This window comes from Sorex fumeus, unplaced genomic scaffold (assembly GCF_029834395.1).
Source record: "Sorex fumeus unplaced genomic scaffold, SorFum_2.1 ptg000005l, whole genome shotgun sequence".
In the NCBI taxonomy this organism is placed as follows: Eukaryota; Metazoa; Chordata; class Mammalia; order Eulipotyphla; family Soricidae; genus Sorex; species Sorex fumeus.
Genome location: NW_026606062.1, coordinates 3,453,163 through 3,472,192, shown reverse-complemented (window position 1 = coordinate 3,472,192; position 19,030 = coordinate 3,453,163). Strand labels below are relative to the sequence as shown.

General features: G+C 46.0%; 1 protein-coding gene across 1 annotated transcript in view; it reads right to left on the bottom strand.

Moving 5' to 3' along the window:
* Window positions 1-14,866, bottom strand: part of RHBDD1 (rhomboid domain containing 1) — a 103,456-nt gene extending 88,590 nt beyond the window's left edge. The window contains exons 1-2 of the mRNA XM_056121797.1: window positions 14,397-14,866; window positions 11,993-12,125 (exon numbers count right to left, since the gene is read on the bottom strand). Coding sequence (XP_055977772.1) covers window positions 11,993-12,125; window positions 14,397-14,829 — 566 coding nt within the window. The 5' untranslated portion in view covers window positions 14,830-14,866. The remainder of the gene's footprint in view (window positions 1-11,992; window positions 12,126-14,396) is intronic.
* Between the last annotated feature and the right edge of the window lie 4,164 nt (window positions 14,867-19,030).

Here is a 19,030-nt window from a genome sequence, read left to right as displayed (position 1 = left end):
CTGGATGGTTAGGGAATGTTGACTCAAACTTGACTCTTTTATAGGTTTGGGCGGGAGAGGGGCGAGGTGGAGGCAGGCTTCCACATAATGAAACAGAGCTCGGATACCAACTCTATCTACAGTTTCCTCCAGGCTTATTAGGAAAACGCAACCATCCTGTAGATACAAAGACAAAAGATGTGATTGTGTAGTTTAAACAGAAACCAATGCTTCTGTATGCTTGGCCTGGACAGTCAATCAATGTCAACACACACACACACACACACACACACACACACACACACACACACACACACGTGTTTGTAGCAAACAGTGTGGCAAAATCACATAATGTTCGATCAAAAGCAGTTTCTATTTAAAAAGGTTGATGTTCAATGCAGACCAATTTGTAGAATAACTGACACAATATACTGTCACAAACTGTTGTAAAACAATGTAACACACACACTTAAAAAGACATACCAGACAGCAGCACCCACCCCTGCTTAGAGATCTGTCCCAACCCTAAAAAGACCAAGGTTTTTCCTCTACTCACAATTAATTTGGGGCATCACTGGATTCATCTAGTTGTTACTCTCTCGCTTACACACACCACAATGTCTACTTTCACCCCAAATCCACAGGGGAAAGGGGGGGAGGGGCGCTCCCCCCACTACAAAGTTCTCCACTCTACTGCTACACTGAAAATGTTTAAAAGACTGTTAATACTTTGTTTTCTCTTTCCTCTATATAACCCGTCTTTGCTCTTTGTAACATTTCTGAAGGAGTTTACTAATAACATTTATGGTGGACCAACTGTCGCTGGCAGTTTAGGTTCTGAAGCAGTCTGTGTTAGCACACTTTGTCGAGCTGGCAGCATCATGAGGAAGCCTGTGAATGATGCTTCTTCTGAGGGAAGACACTGCAGCAGTAGAAATCTGTATCACAGCCTGTTCTTGCCACAGAGTTCCAGCAATCCTATGGGCTCTGCCACCGAAGGCAGTAAACGATGCTCATCTTACACTTTAATTCAACTCTAGTCTAGGCAACGGACTGAGGCTCTGAAATGCACTTCTGGTCATGCAGCGCCACAGGACAAAACTGCCCTTTAGACTCCACCCACCCACACACACCTCCAGAGAGCGAAAACCAAATGTCCTGGAAATAATATTCACCCGCAAGCAGTCAACATCCTATTTGTTGCTGATTTTTTTTTTTCCATCGCCCTGGCACGTGCTCCATTATTTTTTTTTTTAATTTTTATTAGTGAGACATCATGAGGTACAGTTGTAGACTTACAGATTTTTGTGCATGGGTTTCAATTATACAATGATCAAGTACCCATCCCTCCACCAGTGCCCATTTCCCACCACCACGGATCCCAGTATCCCTCCCACCCCCCATCCCCCCCCCATCCCACCCTGCCTCTGTGGCAAGGCATTCCCTTTTGTTCTCTCTCTCCTTTTGGGTGTTGTGGTTTGCAAAAGAGGCAATGGGTGACAATCATGTTTGGTCTATAGTCTACTTTCAGTGTGCTTCTCCCATTCTGGGAGGATCCTCCCAGCACCCTTTATTTGGTGCTCCCTTCTCTATCTGAGCTGCCTTTTCCCCTAGCATGTGTGGCTGGCCTCCAAGCCATGGAGCAAAATTCCTGGTACTAATCTCGGTCCATTATTTCTTAATACTCAGTGTTCATGCCCCCTTTCTCTGAGATGCTGGCTAATTATTCAAGTCACACTCAATCACCCTCCATTTTTACTCCTTAGCTTTTATTAAACTGAAACTTCTGCTTTCTGTTTTGGCAGTTGCTGATGTGGGTATCCTGCAGTAAATGACAGGTAAGTCCCTAGAAGAAGGGACTTATTAGATTCAGGTGCTATATAGGGTGGGTGCATTCTTATTTGATTCAAGGTGTAATTTATAATATCTCCAAATTCCTCCTTCTTTATAGCTAAGATATCAAGTTCTAAAGCAACAGGATATTGACCCAATAAAATAATAAGATAAAAATTGGAAAAAAAGCCAAGTAAAATTGAAATATTTGACAGAGGGCCAAAGAGATAGGATAGAGGATAAGGTGTACTTGCCTTGCACGCGGCTGATGCCAGTTTGATCCCTGGCACCACATATGATCCTGTGAGCACCATTAGACGTGATCCCTGAACACAAAGTTGGAAATAGTCCCTGAGCACCACAGGGTGAGGCCCAAACACCTGTCCCCACAAATTATTTTTTATTAATAAAGAAAATAAAATACTTGACAAGAGTCACAAAAGAAACCTGAAAGAAAATTCAGATTAAAAGTACCCAGAGGGCAGTCACAGAGATGGTAGAGCAGGTATGGAGATTACCTTGAGTGTAGCTTACCTGGATTACGTCCCCAACATTGTACTGTCCCCCCATCCTAGAACTACCAGAAATGATCCCCGATCACAGAGCCAGGAGGAAGCTCTGAGCACAGCTGGGCATGGTCCAAGAAACCAAAATAATTCTAGGTCCTTTCATGTACTATGTTAGTGTTCTCCAAACAAGGAGTTATGCAAATTATACAAATGTACATATACCATATAATATGAAAATTTACAAATATATAAACTATATAAATTAAACGTATATAGAGCTTACGTGGGCTGGAGCGATAGCAGAGTGGTAGGGCGTTTGCCTTGCAAACAGCCAGCCTGCCCAAGCCAGGTTTGATTCCTCCACCCCTCTCGAAGAGCCCAGGAAGTTACCGAGAGTATCTCGCCCACATGGCAAAGCCTGGCAAGCTACCCGTGACGTATTCAATATGCCAAACACAGTAACAACAAGTCTCAAAATGGAGACATTACTCGGCCCACTTGAGCAAATCGATAAACAACGGGAGGACAGTGACAGTGACAGTGACAGAGCTTACATATTGATACTTTACATAAAAGTATGTGCTAGTCAAAAGAATTGGCTGAGAGGTGCTACCATCAGCCCTGCCCCAGCTGGAGATGTCTGAGAACTTGGCACACTTGTCAGAGAAGTTCTCTTAACGTCAGGGCAGGAGAGCCCAGGCACTCTGTTTTCTCCAGCCTGTGGGCCACCACTCCCTTCCCTTCCTTCAGAGACAGAGACGGTCCGCCTGCAGGAAAAGCCCTTCAATGGCACCCAGAGGCAAATCTGTCCAGAGCTCCAGGCCACAGCAGGCCTCTCCCTGTGTGGCCTGGGGAAACTGCCAGGTTCCTTCCAAGCCCTGAGGGGTCTGGTCATGCACTCCAGTGGTGGGAGGTTTTGGTAGAACCAGCAGACACAGGCTCCCTCAAGCATCATCAGTACTAGGTATGAACCAACATGGTTTTCCCCTCCCAAGGCTCCGCCTGTCATGCTTCCACACTTATCAGGTAGCATTATGTGGCCATAGACATTGTGGGGGAATCCAAGGAATGGGAAGCTGAGTTTAAGCTATGTTTAGTTGGGGTTCAGAGGGCTTTACTGATGTGGTCCGTGGTTACTCGGACATACTATTACATCACTCCTACGCTGTGGAGAAATCGCTTCCAGAAGCAGCTTCACATCCTGTGTGTCTGGGGCGGGGAGTGTTCGGGGCAGCATGGAGCAAGGCCTGAAACGCTTGGGGCATTCTGAGACACCAAGGCAACAGCAGAGCGGGCTCACACCAGAGCCAGCACCCAGTGTCTAGAAAATCCCCTCAGTCAGCAAGTATGTGAAACCACGATGGAGGATTCAGTTTCCTCTAGAATCTAGTTAAAAGAGAAATAAAGAGACCTTCTCTGACAAGAATACCCTCTCTAACGCAATAGTCATAACTCTTAAGTTCATCAGCAATGTTCCTTTCCTCTGTAAGAATTGTGAAAAACAAAAGGACACCCCGAGACTGAGAGAAAATATTTGTCCATAAAAAAAACACCCCAACCCCACCAAAAAATGGGATGGGGGAAAGAGGGGGAAACAGAAACTTCCTCAAAATAATATATATATATATATATATATATATATATACACAGATGACCAAAAGATATATGAAAAAAAATGCTCCTCATCAATCATCATCAGGGAAATGCAAATCAAAACAACAATGAGATAATACCAACACACATCACACACAACAAAATCAGTGCTGGCTTGGACGTGGGGAAAATCAGTCCCCGTCCACCATGAGTGGGGGTGTCAACTAGTCTATCCTTTGTACATAATGATATGGGCACTTCTCAGAAAACTCTGAATTGAATTTCCATATAACCCAGCCATTCACTTCTTGGCATCTACCCCAAGGGCTCAAAAACTATTCAGAGAATAGGTTTTTTTGCACTCCTATGTTCACTGCAACACTATTAACAATAGCCAAGACATGGAAATAACCCAGTGTCCAGGAGCAGATGACTGGACAAAGAAGCTATGGTATATATACACAGTGGAATACTACTTGGCTATAAGAAAGATAAAAATCATACCGTTTTCTGCTATGTGCGTGGACCTAGGGAGTATCATGCAGAGTGAAGAGAATCAGAAGGAGAGGGAAAGATAGAAATTGATCTCTATCATATGTGAGATAAACAGAAACATAGCAGGGGAATAATAAATGTCCAAAGGCAACAGAAACTGAAAACTGATTTTCTCACAGAAGCACAAGGCATCGGGGGAGGGGGGACATGCAGTAGGTGGGGGAATGGGACACATGGAACAATGGTGGAGAGAGCAGACACTCTGGTGGAGGGTGTGGTGCTGGAATGTTCTGTGCAGGAAACCCAACCATTAACAGTACTGTAAACAACGATGCCTAAAAAACAATTTTTTTTTTCAAATCATGGAAAAGAAACTTTAGCAGAATGCCTGTGTTTGCAGCTCTCAAAAAAAAAAAAGTATTTTCAAATTCTGCCAAAAGCTGTAAACAGAAGTAATGGGTAAGTTCTTGGCTTTCTGGTACTATAATTAATAAAAAGGAATGAATCACAAGGACATCAGTTGTTTTGAGCGCTTTATGACCCGGGACAAAGCAGTGAAACCAGCAGATCTCATGCTAGGCCCCCGAGATCACTGACCATGCTCTAGTCAGTTCGAAGGTACTGGTCAAGGCACAGGAAAGGCCCCGAACATTCCAGATTGTGTATAAACACCTTGACAGAGTTCCTCCCAAATCACAGAATTCTAAAACCAGAACTGATGAGCTGTGAGAGGCTTTTCTAAACGCTCGGTGATAAATTAATTTCGATGCATCATGCTTTCCTCTCTGCAGAAACGTTAGTGCCAAATGAGTCGGAGAGAGGAGATGGAAAAGAATGTGGCAAACCCCATAGCAGAAAGTACGGGAGAGACACGCCAGCGGGTTAATGTCACGTTATTTTTATGAGCTTTGAAATGGTATAACATTTGTCAGCTCTTATAAATACACAAAACTATTTCATTTCCCTATGTACCATTTTTACTTCTGCTTCTATTTTTGTGTTGTTTTGTTTTTCTCTTTTAAAAAAAAAAAAAGAACCGTTGAAACCAAGTAAGCTCCAGGCCCGCAAAGCTACAATCTGTCCTGAACAGAATACTCACATTTCTCAGCTCCTTGCCTTTGGGTCTTAATCCTGAACCCTTAATTGCCCCGTAAAATAAAAGCAGAAGGAATTACAGAATCAGAAAGGCATCCCTCACGGCACCCCCTGCCGCATCCCTCAGACAGGGATCAGAACTTGGCGCTCTCCTCACTGGAAGGCCAACGCTGAGGACAAGTGATCTACAGGAGGAACAAATAAAGCCCCTCCACAGATTACTGGCCAACCACAAAGGAGACTGCCTGGTTGCAGTGATTAAAGGCAGACTTGCTCTCAGAGGCACACGTCATACAATATGAAGTGTATATATATCACCCCATGAAGCATTCAAACAAGAGATCTACGAGTCTCTATTTCCATGGTGTTTATTTCTTAATGCTCTGGATAAAGAAGAAAGTAGAAGAGCTGCCTTAGGAACCCAAGTAAATAGTCATCTAATGCAGCGATTCCCAAGGTGGGGGGCGTCCCCCCCGCCCCAATCACCACCGTACTGCGCCCACCAATAGGAGTCTCAGGTACAACTGTGGCTGCTCTCTGCTTTGTTCCCTCAAAGAAGGAACCTCTCCAGGAGAGAACAGAGTGATCTTTCTTCTAAAAGGGGGATCGCGAGTCAAATACGTTTGGGAGGCTCTGATCTAAAGGAAAGCTTGACTAAATCCCGGGCTGCCCTCATACCCATTGCCCCCACCCAAAATGGTTCTAAAAGATATTCTGAGGATCCAGAGATAGTGCAGGGGGAGGTCACTTGCTTTGCACTTGGTCGACCCCAATTCAATCTTCAGCACTACCTATGGTCCCCTGAGCACCACCAGGAGTGATTCCCTGAGCAGAGCTGGGTTAAGCCCAAAACCTAATAAATAACATTTTGAAAATTGGGATACTTCAGATGAATCAATTACTAGAAAACACAGGAGAATTACTGATTTTCTTCAGCATGACAATAGTAACATGGTTCTGTATAAAAGAGTATCTTTGCCATAAAGAAGAGGCACGTTAACATTTTCAGGGGTGCTGCTACCCTGGATATTTGCAATAGCAACTTTTCCTGAAATTTTTATAATTAAAAAACTGGAAAAATAAATGCTAAGTATTTAATCTGGTTTTCTCTTGTAGTCAACTAATCAAAACTTTCCACATCCAAATAAAATTAGAAACAATCAAAACCAGACTGGCCTGAGGCTTGAGGTTTGACCATGACACAGTGACAGTCCCTTTTTTGGGGCCAGCTGAGCACATTCCTTTGGCTTTCCCTGGACCAAGACAGAATCCTACAAGTACCTGTGAGGGAAGACCCCAGAAAGCTCTGAGGGACGGCAGCAATGTATGGAGACTGCGGCCCAAACCCTCCTGGGTGAAATGAACCCACGGAGTTTCTTCTCACCACCTGACAGAAAACCTACCCCATGATGCTCCTCTGCCATTTCCCAGAGTGGCGTGAATGTCCATTCTATGTCCCTCAACCGTGCACACCCTCTCTTCACCCCTCATATGTATGCAGGATTTGTCCTGCAAACTCCGACATACGCAGCTGGGTCACCCCAACTACACCCCACTTGCCCTTCTTGAGGTTAATGTTCTACAGCCTTTCCAACTTCAGCTGTTTACTTGCCTACAAAGCCCCCCCCCCCCGCCCCGCCCCATTTCTACTGGGTTTTTCCTGTGCGTTTTGAATGACAGTCTCATTGGGTCCATCTAACCAAGAAGTCTGTGGACAACTGAGTCCTGAAACTCTCGCCCAATCCTGGCGGTGAAGCAGCAATCAAGGTCACAGCCAGCATTTCCCAGCTACAATCAATCTGTGTGAAGAATCTGCAGGGTCCAGGCTCAGTGCTGACCTGTGTCCTGTGTATCTGGGCCGAGCCCTCGGGTGCTGTGCATCTCTCTCATTCAGAACAGAAAAGTCAAGCAATTAAGGGCAAAAGAGCAAGTGGGAACACCCTCCAGAATTACATTAACAAAATAACACCTGTTTGACTTTACTCAGTAGTGGGAGACAAGTAAAGTCTTTGACTCTTTCGAAGAATCGATGCTATACCCTCTCCTAATTTACCCACAATAAAAGTAATGAGTTAATGAGCTTACCAGGGGAGGAGACACAGAGATAATGGTGGAGAGAGTCTGACCTTCTAGTGAGGGTGGATGCCTGAAACCCAATCATTATCAGTCTTGTAAATCACGATGCATCAAAAAAATATTTTTCAAACCATTTTAGCAAATTACGTAAATAACATAATGATTTCTGTGTATCATTGTTGATAAAGTCTCTTCATAAGGGTTAACCTCTTGAGCCCTTCCAACTAACTTATGACACAGAGGAGGAATGTGCATTCCCATTTGATCGAGGGCGCGGTGAGAGTGGGTCTCTTTTCCTTTGGGATTCCCAGGTTATTCAATATTTTCCAGAGTGAAAAATATTGAGGGATAAGGATGCTCAGACTCAAGGGTTGCAAAGTAGAAAAATCTTACTGGAAAGTAGAAGAGAAAGAAAAGGGAGCTCCACATGTGGGGAAGAACTTAGCACAGGACTAAGTTAACCCCAGCCTATTTTGTAGGGTTTTATAGAAAAACTGGGTCTTTGCGTTACAGAGAATGCAGAAAGTTTACGAGTGGTCTAGTTGGTTTGAGTCTTTCTGGCCATGTGCCGCAGGCACTGTCCATATATTAGTCTCCCTGTGGCCCTAACTCTGGGGCAGAATTTTATGTTGGACCACTGATAACCCCCTGTTTATCAGAAAGCACCCAAGAATATTCACAGGAAGTCAAAAATGTAGTATGGGCAGTCAAAAATGGGACTGCCCACAGCAGCTGGCATGGGGAAACTGAGGCTTCCTCTTTGAGAAGGCAAGTTTCAGAAAGGCCACAGTGCCCTGTGGGTCTGCTCCATTCACACCTGACCTCTGTCACCAGCATGGCTCTTACTCTGGCCAGCGTCACTTCGCCGAGCTTCAGACCTCAGATGAGAGTGTAAGGCCCACGAGAAACGAAGTGGTTCAGAACCTGGAGGCCAGAAAGCAGTATGTGACAACAGAGCCCCCCTCCCCTTCCAACTGAAGGGGGTGGGAGGGAACAGGGGACCAGACAAGGTCCCCACAAGGAGCCATATGGATGGGGCCCCTTCTTGTGCCAACTGGGAAGCAGGGACACCTGCTCTAACCCTGTCACCTACCAGAGTCCCAGGACCTAAGGAGGAAGGGAAGGCCCACCCCAGCACAGCCATCTCAGAAACTCAGGCTGAAAAAGCAAAAGCACCAGCCAAAGCTGTGACTCCTGCCCTCTGCATGGGGCAAGCCCAGTCCCCCCATGCCTCATCCCTGCTGAAAACACCCCCAGAGAGGATATGGCAAGACTTTCCCAAAACCCAGAGGTCCAGTGAATGTTTGCTAGAGCAGAGTTCTTTTCCCCCCAGAGGGCAGCTCATTACCTCTGGCAATAAAGCAGACTTTGTTCTGAAGATTTACAGTGTTTTCTCACTGAAAAATTCTAATTGACAACCACCAGGCCAATGACAATGCAGCACAAAGGGAGCTCGCATTTCTCCCATTCTTCTGAGATTCCCTCAGAAGCTTGGCTTCTTGGGTTTCCTCGCCAGGGTTTAGATCTTGTCTTTATTCAGACACATTCATAAGCGGCGGCAGAGATATGAAAAGTGTATCGTGCAAAACATCTGAAAAGACCTCCCCCCACACACAAAAAATTATTATTTCTAACTTCAAAGACTTTTTTTTTTCATTTAATTCCCAGGTTCAGAATACTGGGCCCCTTTATTCGGAATAAGCATGTTACATAAAAATGCAACCAGGCCTTTTCCATGTCAAGGCGGGGACTCTACAAAAAAAAAATTATAAATAAATAAAGCACACGATAAGAGGCTTCAGAAGTGGTCGCCTGCATTGCTGCTGTTCAATGGATTCCGTGCAGAATGGGAGTTCAAGTGGGAGAGGAAGTGATTTTCATATGAATGTTGGGTGCCGCTGTCTAGAGCAGGCTCTCATCAGCACAGAGACACAAGTCACATCAAGCGAGGGGGGAGCCCTGAGTGACAAGGTCCAGACAGGCTGCTCAGATAAGGCAGGGACATTACCAGGCCCCTTTTCAAAGCCAACTTTGAAGATTTTGTTAGGCTTTCTTCTTGGGCCTGTCATGGGCGCACAATGCAGTTGCAAATGAGTGGCACTCAGTGGCCAAGCTCAGCCCTTTTCCAGCCCTGCTGGCAGCGTTGGTGGGGGATGGATTGGATGGATGGGAAATTAGCATTAGAGAAAGGCTCCCAGTTACTGGAGCCCAGGGAGGGTCCTCTGAATAAAGCCCCAAGCCCAAAACACTCACACCAACGAAAGAAAGCGAAGCAGACAGTAACAGTAACAGCTAGATCCTTCTCTCCACCTCCGGAATCTTCTTGAATCTCTCCTGTCTCCTTCTCTCCACCTCTGGAATCTTCTTGAATCTTCCCTGTTTCCTTCCTAAGTGTCTCGGTCCCCACAGTGAAAATAAACCAACAAACCACGTGCTGTCTTCACTGGACTGCACAGATTCCGTGGCAGGAAGCACCACAGTCTGTTTCTCTAAACAGACAGTGGAAAGAGGATGCAAAGGGAGAAAAAAGGTACAGACGCCGGGGAAGAAGTGAGGAGAACCGATGCCAAGTAGCCCAGCGTTCACCCCAAGTTGGTCAATGAAAGGACTCACAGTGGGGCTGGAGTGACAGCACAGTGGGTAGGGTGTTTGCCTTGCATAATAATGTCAACCTGGGTTCGATCCCCGGCATCCCATTTGATCCCCGAGAACCACCAGGACTAATTCCTGAATGCAGCACCAGGAGTAACCCCTGAGCATCTCTGGGTGTGACCCAGAAAGAAAAAAAAGAAAAAAAAGGACTCACCTACAATCGGTGATCCTCATACTGTGTTCAGGTGTCCTCACACTGGGGTTCTGTGGCCGGGCACTCAAGGCTGGGCCGCAAGACCAGGCCTGCTGGGGCTCCATGCTTAAAGTGCTTCTCCCTCCCACCCACTAGGCAGGTGCTGTACCATGCAACCAAAGACAGTTCTCAGAAAGCCCAGGACGAGCAGATGGGGAACGACGGCACCTACAAGCCTTGCACGTGGGACCGGAAGCACATCCGCCTCCACATTCTGAACACTGAACCCTTTATCAATAACATGGAGCCTGCCAGAGACACGAGCACGAAGCATCCAGAAAGTTCTCCACGCACCCGCCTGCTGGGAAGAGGTTCCCTGAGTCCCTCTGGTAGTTTCAACCCAACCAGTGTGCTGGGCAAACTTATTCAAGGGTTGGACAAAGAAACCCTCCCACACATTTATACGTTGAAATTTTGTTGTTGTTCTTCTTCTTCTTTAAAACCAAAACATGTTTTTATACTACATAAGTATATTATTGGGCATTCAGCCCAGAGAAATAAAAACGTATGTCAGTATAAATGCTAATACTCAAATACCCATGTCCGCTGAAGGTTTTTGAATTAAGCCCGTTTAAAGATTTCTATTACCAAGACAATTCATAGCGCCAATAACCTAAAAACACCAAATCAATGAACTCCATGAATATTTTCGATCTTTATGATCATGTGGCTTCTATGTGAGTTTTTGAATTACTTTTTAGAATTAACTGACAGGATGGTTAATATTGATTCTCAAACCTGAAGAGCGAGTTCTCCTTCCGCCTTACAGGGTGAGAAAACTAAAAATAAGCCAGAACAAGTAAATCAAAACACAGCTCTGTAGTTAAGATTCGGGCTCAGAAATTTCTGACATTGACTGTTCAGGCTAGTACAGGGGTTAAGGCACTTGTCTTCCATGCCCTAGTTTGATCCCATGCATCAGATATGGTTTCCCAGAGAAGGGGTGATCCCTGAGCACAGAGCCAAGTGTAGCCCCAAACCTTGCTGGGAATAATTCCAAAACATAAAAACAAATAAATGAATGTCCAAATTTAAAGGCAACAAGGCCATTTCCTTTCTGGAGAAGGCCATGATCAATATTGAATATGTATCTCTCTCTTTTTCTCTCCACTCACATTTCTATTAAGTAAATTACTTTCAACAACAATATTTTACTTAAAAAAAAAAAAAAAACCTCTTCAGCTTGGGATAGGAATAGCAACTCAAAGGGGTGTAGTGTGCGCCTTGTCTGCGTGAGGCCCTGAGTTCCTTGTAGCCCAGGAACTGCCAGGATGGCTCTCGGGGACCCCAAGGGAGCCCAAGTATTGTGCTGCCAGGTCGCGAGCACTGAAAAATCAGTCCCTCCTCACCAAGCTGAGAATCCCTAGGGGAGGAACCCAGGAAGAAATTAATATAAATTCTAAAAGCAAGCAAAAAACTATTAAGTTCAACTCCGTCCTTAGAGTGAAAGTAAAAACAATTCATTGCATTAAAAAAAAAAAAGTAATTTCATTTCATGACTGCAATCAATTCTTTCTCCAAGGAACATCAGGTTCTTCGTTTGTATTCTCTAAAAGTAAATACTTACCCTGGCGTGAAGAAGTGAATAGCCACAAGCTCTGCCCAACAAGCAAATCTGTTGGGTACGGGAAAGCCCAAAACATTGACAAAGCCTCCAGGGCAGTAATGGTTGTTCAGAACTTTCAAAGCAAACAGGACTCCTAAAAGAGAACAAAAACCAAACAAACATCAACAATCCAGCAAGGAATCAGTGAGGAAAACTAAAAGAAAGTGATCATGATTACTCAAGGACTTCCAACTTTGTGCCTTGAGACACAAGCTATTTACAAAGAGTCAGCCCAGCACTTGGGGGAGAGGCAAAAGTCAAGGCCTTCATTCCTTTGCAGTCTCTTCACAGAGAAATTTATACTGGGTTTCAGTGCCACTAAACAGATAGCAAAGATGGGGAAAAACATCAGCCACACAGTACCGAGTGCCACTGTAGTAGCATAGCAAAATCGGGGTGGGGGGGGGGGAGGGGGGAAGGGGGGGGGGAGAGAGAGAGAGAGAGAGAGAGAGAGAGAGAGAGAGAGAGAGAGGAACTGGGGAGATTGTTGGTGGGAAATGTACACGTGTTGAAGGGATGGGTGTTGGAACATTGTATAACTGGTATAACTGAAACCCAATCACAAAGACTTTGTAACAGTATGTATCTCACAGAAATTCAATTAAAAAATGTAAAAAAAAAAAAAAAAAAAAAAAAAGAGGGATAGGTTTCACTTTGTATCAGGATTATTTCCCCCAAAGCTCCAGCACATCCTCATTTTCAGAACACCTAAGTCATGAAGGCCACTTTGGTCTTACATGATAAAAAACTTTTTTTCTTAAGAAGCAGGTCACACATCTGCACTTGTTTGTTCATTGCAGCACTCTTTACAACAGCCAGAATCTGGAAAAAACCTGAGTGCCCGAGAACAGATGACTGGTTAAAGAAACTTTGGTACATTTACACAATGGAGTACTATGTAGCTGTTAGAAAAGATGAAGTCATGAATTTTACATACAAGTGGTACTACATGGAAAGTATCATGTTAAGCGAAATGAGTCAGAGAGGGATAGACACAGAAAGATTGCATTCATCTGGGAAACATAAAGTAACAAAATAGGAGACTAACACCCAAGAGTGGCTGAGATTAGTACCAGGTATTTTGCTCCATGGCTTGGAGGCCAGCCACACGTGCTAGGGGAAAAGGCAGCTCAGATAGAGAAGGGAGCACCAAATAAAGGGTGTTGGGAGGATCCTCCCAGGATAGGAGAAGCCTCCCAGGATAGGAGAAGCATGCTGAAAGTAGAATATAGACCAAACATGATTGCCACTCAATGCCTCTTTTGCAAACCACAGCACCCAAAAGGAGAGAGAACAAAAGGGAATGTCCTGCCACAGAGGCAGGGTGGGATGGAGGGATGGGGGGTGGGAGGGATACTAGGATCAGTGGTGGTGGAGAATGGGCACTGGTGGAGGGATGGGTACTCGATCATTGTATAACTGAAACGCAAGCACAAAAATTTGTAAGTCTATAACTGCACCTCATGGTGCTTCACTAATAAAAAAAAATAAAGAAAATTTTAAGTAGAAAAAAAGGGAGATGGCAGGAGGCATGGAGGCATAAATGTCTAGGAGAATAAAAAAAAAAAAAAGAAGCAGGTCACAGAGGTAGTACAGCGCTTTGTCTTGCGTGCAGTCAAACCCGGATTCAATCCCCTACATCACATATGGCCCCACCGAGCTGCGCCAGAAGTGATCCCGGAGCACAGAACCAGGTGTAAGTCCTGAGCACAACAACCAGGTGTCACTCAAAAGCCAAAAACAAACAAATTAGTAAAGGGGAAAAGGGGGAAAGTGCCATGCAATGAAATGAGAGCTTCGAGTCATGGAGACTGGGTTCAAACCCCCGTTCTGCCGGTTAAGTAAGCATGAAGCCTTGAGTAAGTCAATTTTCTGGGAATCAGCATACTCCTCTACAAAATCTGCATCGTGCCAATCCCTCTAGGCCTGTTTCGTGAATCACACAAGGCGCAACACGTGTGACTGCTGCCACTCCGACACCATGATGAGCGAGCCCCGTGGGGAACGGGGCAGCTACTTTACAAGCTTGAGAGACGCACACTCACACTTGCAGAGAAACTCCCTCCCACAAGTGCATCGTTGGCTCTCCCCTGGATCCACCGTGATGGAGCCAGCATCTACCCAACGCTCCTCCCACCAGCCCTCTAGATAACTGCAGAAGAGTGAATGATTTCACAGAATGGGGACGAGTGAAACCTGTGTCCCGTCTGGGCTCCTCTCCAAAATCAGCTTCTCTGCAATCCAAGCCCCCAGCAGCCCGTAACAAATCAGAACTCTGTCCCCTCGCCGGCCAGGAAGCAGGACTGTTGGCATGGAAGGGCAGCTGTCTGCACTGGCACGCCCCCGGGGCCATGAGGGGCCTCACCTGAGAAGCCCACGGCACAGTTCCTTCTGAAGTCGGGCTCGTCCATAAGCTCCGCGAGAGCAAATTCCAACACCAGGTACACCAGCCCCGTGAGCACGGAGAAGGTGGCGAGGACGTAGGCAAACCATCGGCTGCCCAGTCTCTTTTCCAGGCTGATGCCTTTCCACAGCATGGATGCCATGTTGAAGTACAGGTGCCAGTCGTCGGCGTGGTGCAGGGGCGAGAGCAGCAAGCGCTGCCAGTCTTTGTGCTGGTAGCACTGCTCCACGCTCAGGCAGGAGCTGTACAGGGGCTTCAGCGGACTCAGGAAGAGCCAGATGTTGAGAGCCAAGGTTGCCAGGGTAACAGGTGGGATATTGTTGATCCCGACATGTAAGATCTGGGAGAGGAGCAGAAGCAGCCCGGTGTTGACCCCTCTGGATCTCCGCTGCATGGTGAGGGATCACCCAGGTGCCGGGCTCGGGTTTCGGGACGCTGGGAAGGTTGGCTGCTGGCTGAACCTGAAACGGAAAACACCAAGTAGGATGAAAACCCACCTATTCAGAATGAACGCTGGGTCTGGGGAGACAATATGGGGGGTCGGGCACATGCAGGACTTGAGGCCAACCCATCCGGATCCCTCCTCCCCATCCCGCCCCCCACCAGCACCACCAGGTGCAATTCCTGAGCAGAGAGACCCAGGAATAGTCCCTGGGTGCTACTGGGTTATGGTCCAAATCCCTCTGCTACCATCTCCCCCACCACCAAAAAATAGAAATGAATACTCTGACTTAAAAAGAGAAGATTTCAAATTTACATACAAGTACTACATGGAAAGTATCATGTTTAGCGAAATGAGTCAGAAAGAGTGGGATAGACACAGAAAGATTGCATTCATCTGGGGAACATAAAGCAACAAAATGGGACAGACACTAACACCCAGGAGTGGCCGAGATTAGTACCAGGAATTTTGCTCCATGACATGGAGGCCAGCCACGCGTGCTAGGGGAAAAGGAAGCTCAGATAGAGAAGAGAGCACCAAATAAAGGGTGTTGGGAGGATCCACCCAGGGTGGGAGAAGTAGACTATAGACCAAACATGATTACCACTCAATGCCGCTCTTGCAAACCACAGGACCTAAAAGGAGAGAGAGAGAACAAGGGAGAATGCCCTGCCACAGAGGCAGGGTGGGAAGGAGGGGATGGAGGGTGGGAGGGATGCTGGGACCTGTGGTGGTGGAGGATGGGCGCTGGTGGAGGGATGGGTACTTGATCATTGTATAACTGAAACCCAAGCACAAAAATTTGTAAGTGTATAACTGTACCTCGTGGTGTTTCACTAACAAAAAAATAAATAAATAAATAAATAATGATTATTACAGGAAAAAAAAAGAGAGGATTTCCTTTCATATTCCTAACCGCCTTCCATCTCACAGACACATTCACAGCATCTTCCAGAGTAACATCCCAGACCCTGGCTGACGCTCTTCTCCACGTTATATTCTGTAACAAAAATGTCATGCCAACGGACTACTTCAATGGATAGGTATGCTTGGGAATATTTTATCCTTTTTTCTGGCAGGGACTGGGGGAAGGGTTCTCCCAAACAATGATCAGGAGCCCCAGGGGCCACTCTGAGTGACAGTCAACCAGGCTGACACTTTAGCAGTCAGGCCTGGCAACACTAAGTTGAATGGGTCCAGTGGGATAGAGTCGGGGGTGTGGAGTACTTGCATGAGCAAACCTAGGTTCAATTCCAGCACCCCATAGGGTCCCCTAAGTCCCACCCTGAGAACAAAACCACTAGTAAACTCTGAGTACCACCAGGTCTGGACTCAAAAACAAAAACAAATTGGCTTGCATTCCATATAAATAAATGTGTAATCTCATTTAAAATAAGTTTTTTTTAATTTAAAAAATACATGGGCTGGAGCAATAGCACAGCAGTAGGGCGTTTGCCTTGCACGCGGCCAACCTGGCCAACCCGAGTTCGATTCCTCCGCCCCTCTCGGAGAGCCCGGCAAGCTACTGAGAGTATCTCGCCTGCACAGCAAAGCCTGGCAAGCTACCCGTGATGTATTCAATATGCCAGACACAGTAACAACAAGTCTCACAATGGAGACGTTACTGAGCCCGCTTGAGCAAATCGATGAACAATGGGAGGACAGTGCTACAGTGCAGTGCTAAAAAATACACCAATTTCTGCTCAGAATGATGGCTGAAATGTATTTACCACCCTCCATTTCCGGTCTTGTCCTGTCTTATCGTTCTGGCACTGTTGGGAATTGAATCTGAGGCCTCATGCACGCTAAGCCAGTGCTCTACCTTCCGTGGAGCCATACCCCAGAAGCCCATCCCCTTCATTTTCAACAAGATCATCAATTTGTGAGCATCTTCTCCTAAGTTTTTAAAGGTCAACATGCAAGTTTTAAACTGCAATATATATTATCTGCTCTTCCACATTACCAGATTTCAACTGAGACAATACACCTCAGCACTGCACATAGTTCCACAAACACCCCAGGACCTTTATGGATTTCTTATTTTTTATAGGGATGAGGTGGGAGGTTTCCCAAAGGAAGATCAGGAGGTAGGACTCCTCCCTTCCTGGCCCTCACCTGGCAACTCTCAGCCAGGGGTTCGATGTGAGGACCAGGAACTCGATGCTGCTCAAGGCCTGAGACTATCCAGGTCACCCCAAGTGATGCCTGGGGCTTTCAGGGTTGCACCTAGTCACACTCAGCTGTAGTATCAGGGATTGAACCATCGGCTGCTACCTACAAGACATGCATCTTCATCCCTATGCTATTTCTGCAGCCCCTTAAAAACCTTATATTTAAAATGTGAGCTACAATTGTAGAATATAAAGTAACAGAATGGGAGACTAACATCCAAGGATAATAGAGATAAGGGCCAGGAGGATCGCTCCATGGCTTGGAAGTCGGCCTCACATGCTGGGGGGAAAAGCAGCTGGGCTAGAGAAGGGACCACTAAGTGAATGATGCTTGGAGGGCTGGCGGGCTGGCTCAGGATGGGAGATGCGTGCTGAAAACAGATTATGGACCAAACATGATGGTCACTTACTACCTGTATTGCAAACCAGAACACCTAAAAGGAGAGAGTAAAAGGGAATGTGCCTGCCATGGGGGTGGGGGGGGGGGGGAGGGCAGTAGGGGGAGGATGAGGACGATTAGCTTGTCCTCTCACTGGCATTAGCCACCAGACAGCCAATGTCCCGAAAGCAAAGCTGTGCAGCTGACTTGCAGCGGATCACAGATGCCTGAGTGAGGCCACCTGAGTCTCCAGCATAAGTTAAATCAGCATTTCTCTCTCAACTGGGCAACAAATGACCCCGCAGGTCCCAAGGGAGCCACAAATGAGAATCATACAAATGGGTAGACCATGGCCAGAGACTCAAGGGTCAACTAGTAGGGCAAAGGGAACACAATAAAGAAACAAGGTCAGAAAATGGCTGAGAAACAACAAGCGAAATAAATGAGGCTTGGGGCTAGAGCAATAGCACGGTCGGGAGGGTGTTTGCCTTGCACGCAGCCAACCCCGGTTTGACTCCCAGCATCCCACATACCCCGAGCACTGCCAGGACTAATTCCTGAGTGCATGAGCCAGGGGTAACCCCTGAGCATCACCATGTGTGACCCAAAAATGCAAATAAATAAATAAATAAATAAATGAGGCTCACTTTGCCATGGTTCAGAGGGGTGCATTGCACAGCAAACACTAACTCGAATGGAATCAGCTCTTTTCTCTCTTAGGAAACTAGGCTTTGCTTAGGAGGAGAAACAGGGGAAGAGAGAAAGAGAGGGAGAACCGAAGACACAGAGGACGAACAACGGGAATCAAGTCCACGAGGCCTCATAGGAAGAAAGGAGGAGAATGCAGGATACAGATGCAGAAATACACACAGGAGACAGGATGAGGAAAACCTCTTCCGTGGTGGTTCTGTTTCTCTGCTTCCTGCCCCCAAAGAGGGGTCTCACGCAGATATACTCAAGAGTGTCCCTCATACTGCACGCAGCAGAGCATGTGAGTCCCAGCATGCAAAAAGGGTGGGATTCACCTATCTTCTAGGCCTTGAGGCCCAGGGCTAATGACTTGAACTCTCCCATCTCTCATGTCTTCACCTCAAATTAGGGAAGATAATACCTTCTTCCCAGAAGGGCTAATATTTCTAGAACAAAGCTGGGGGCTACTTTTTCATTCCTGCCAGGTCATCACAATTACGTGTAAATTCCTTTGCCTAGAGAAGCATCCTAATGAGGCCTCTAATGTACTTCGCAAAATAACACAAGGAAATGCCCCACAAAGTATACATACACCAAGTGCAGAAGTATACACAAATGCACAGGCGTATGTGTTTCTGTATTTCCAGGGGGTATTTTTACAGTTCTTATAGCATGAAGAGAACTTAATAAAATTTCCAAAGTAACTCTCCCAAAATAATGTGAAGGGTCTAGATTTTTTTCACATAAGTGTTCAAGTTCACTTTCTGTTCTCAAACTGCTTTTTTTTTTTTGCGACTCCCTAAAATAATGATATACATCAAACATCATTACGTCTAATAGGAGCAATGGCAAAATATTACCTTGGTCATAAGGAATCAGCTTGCATGAAATTGCAAAATGAACAGTTTTGGTA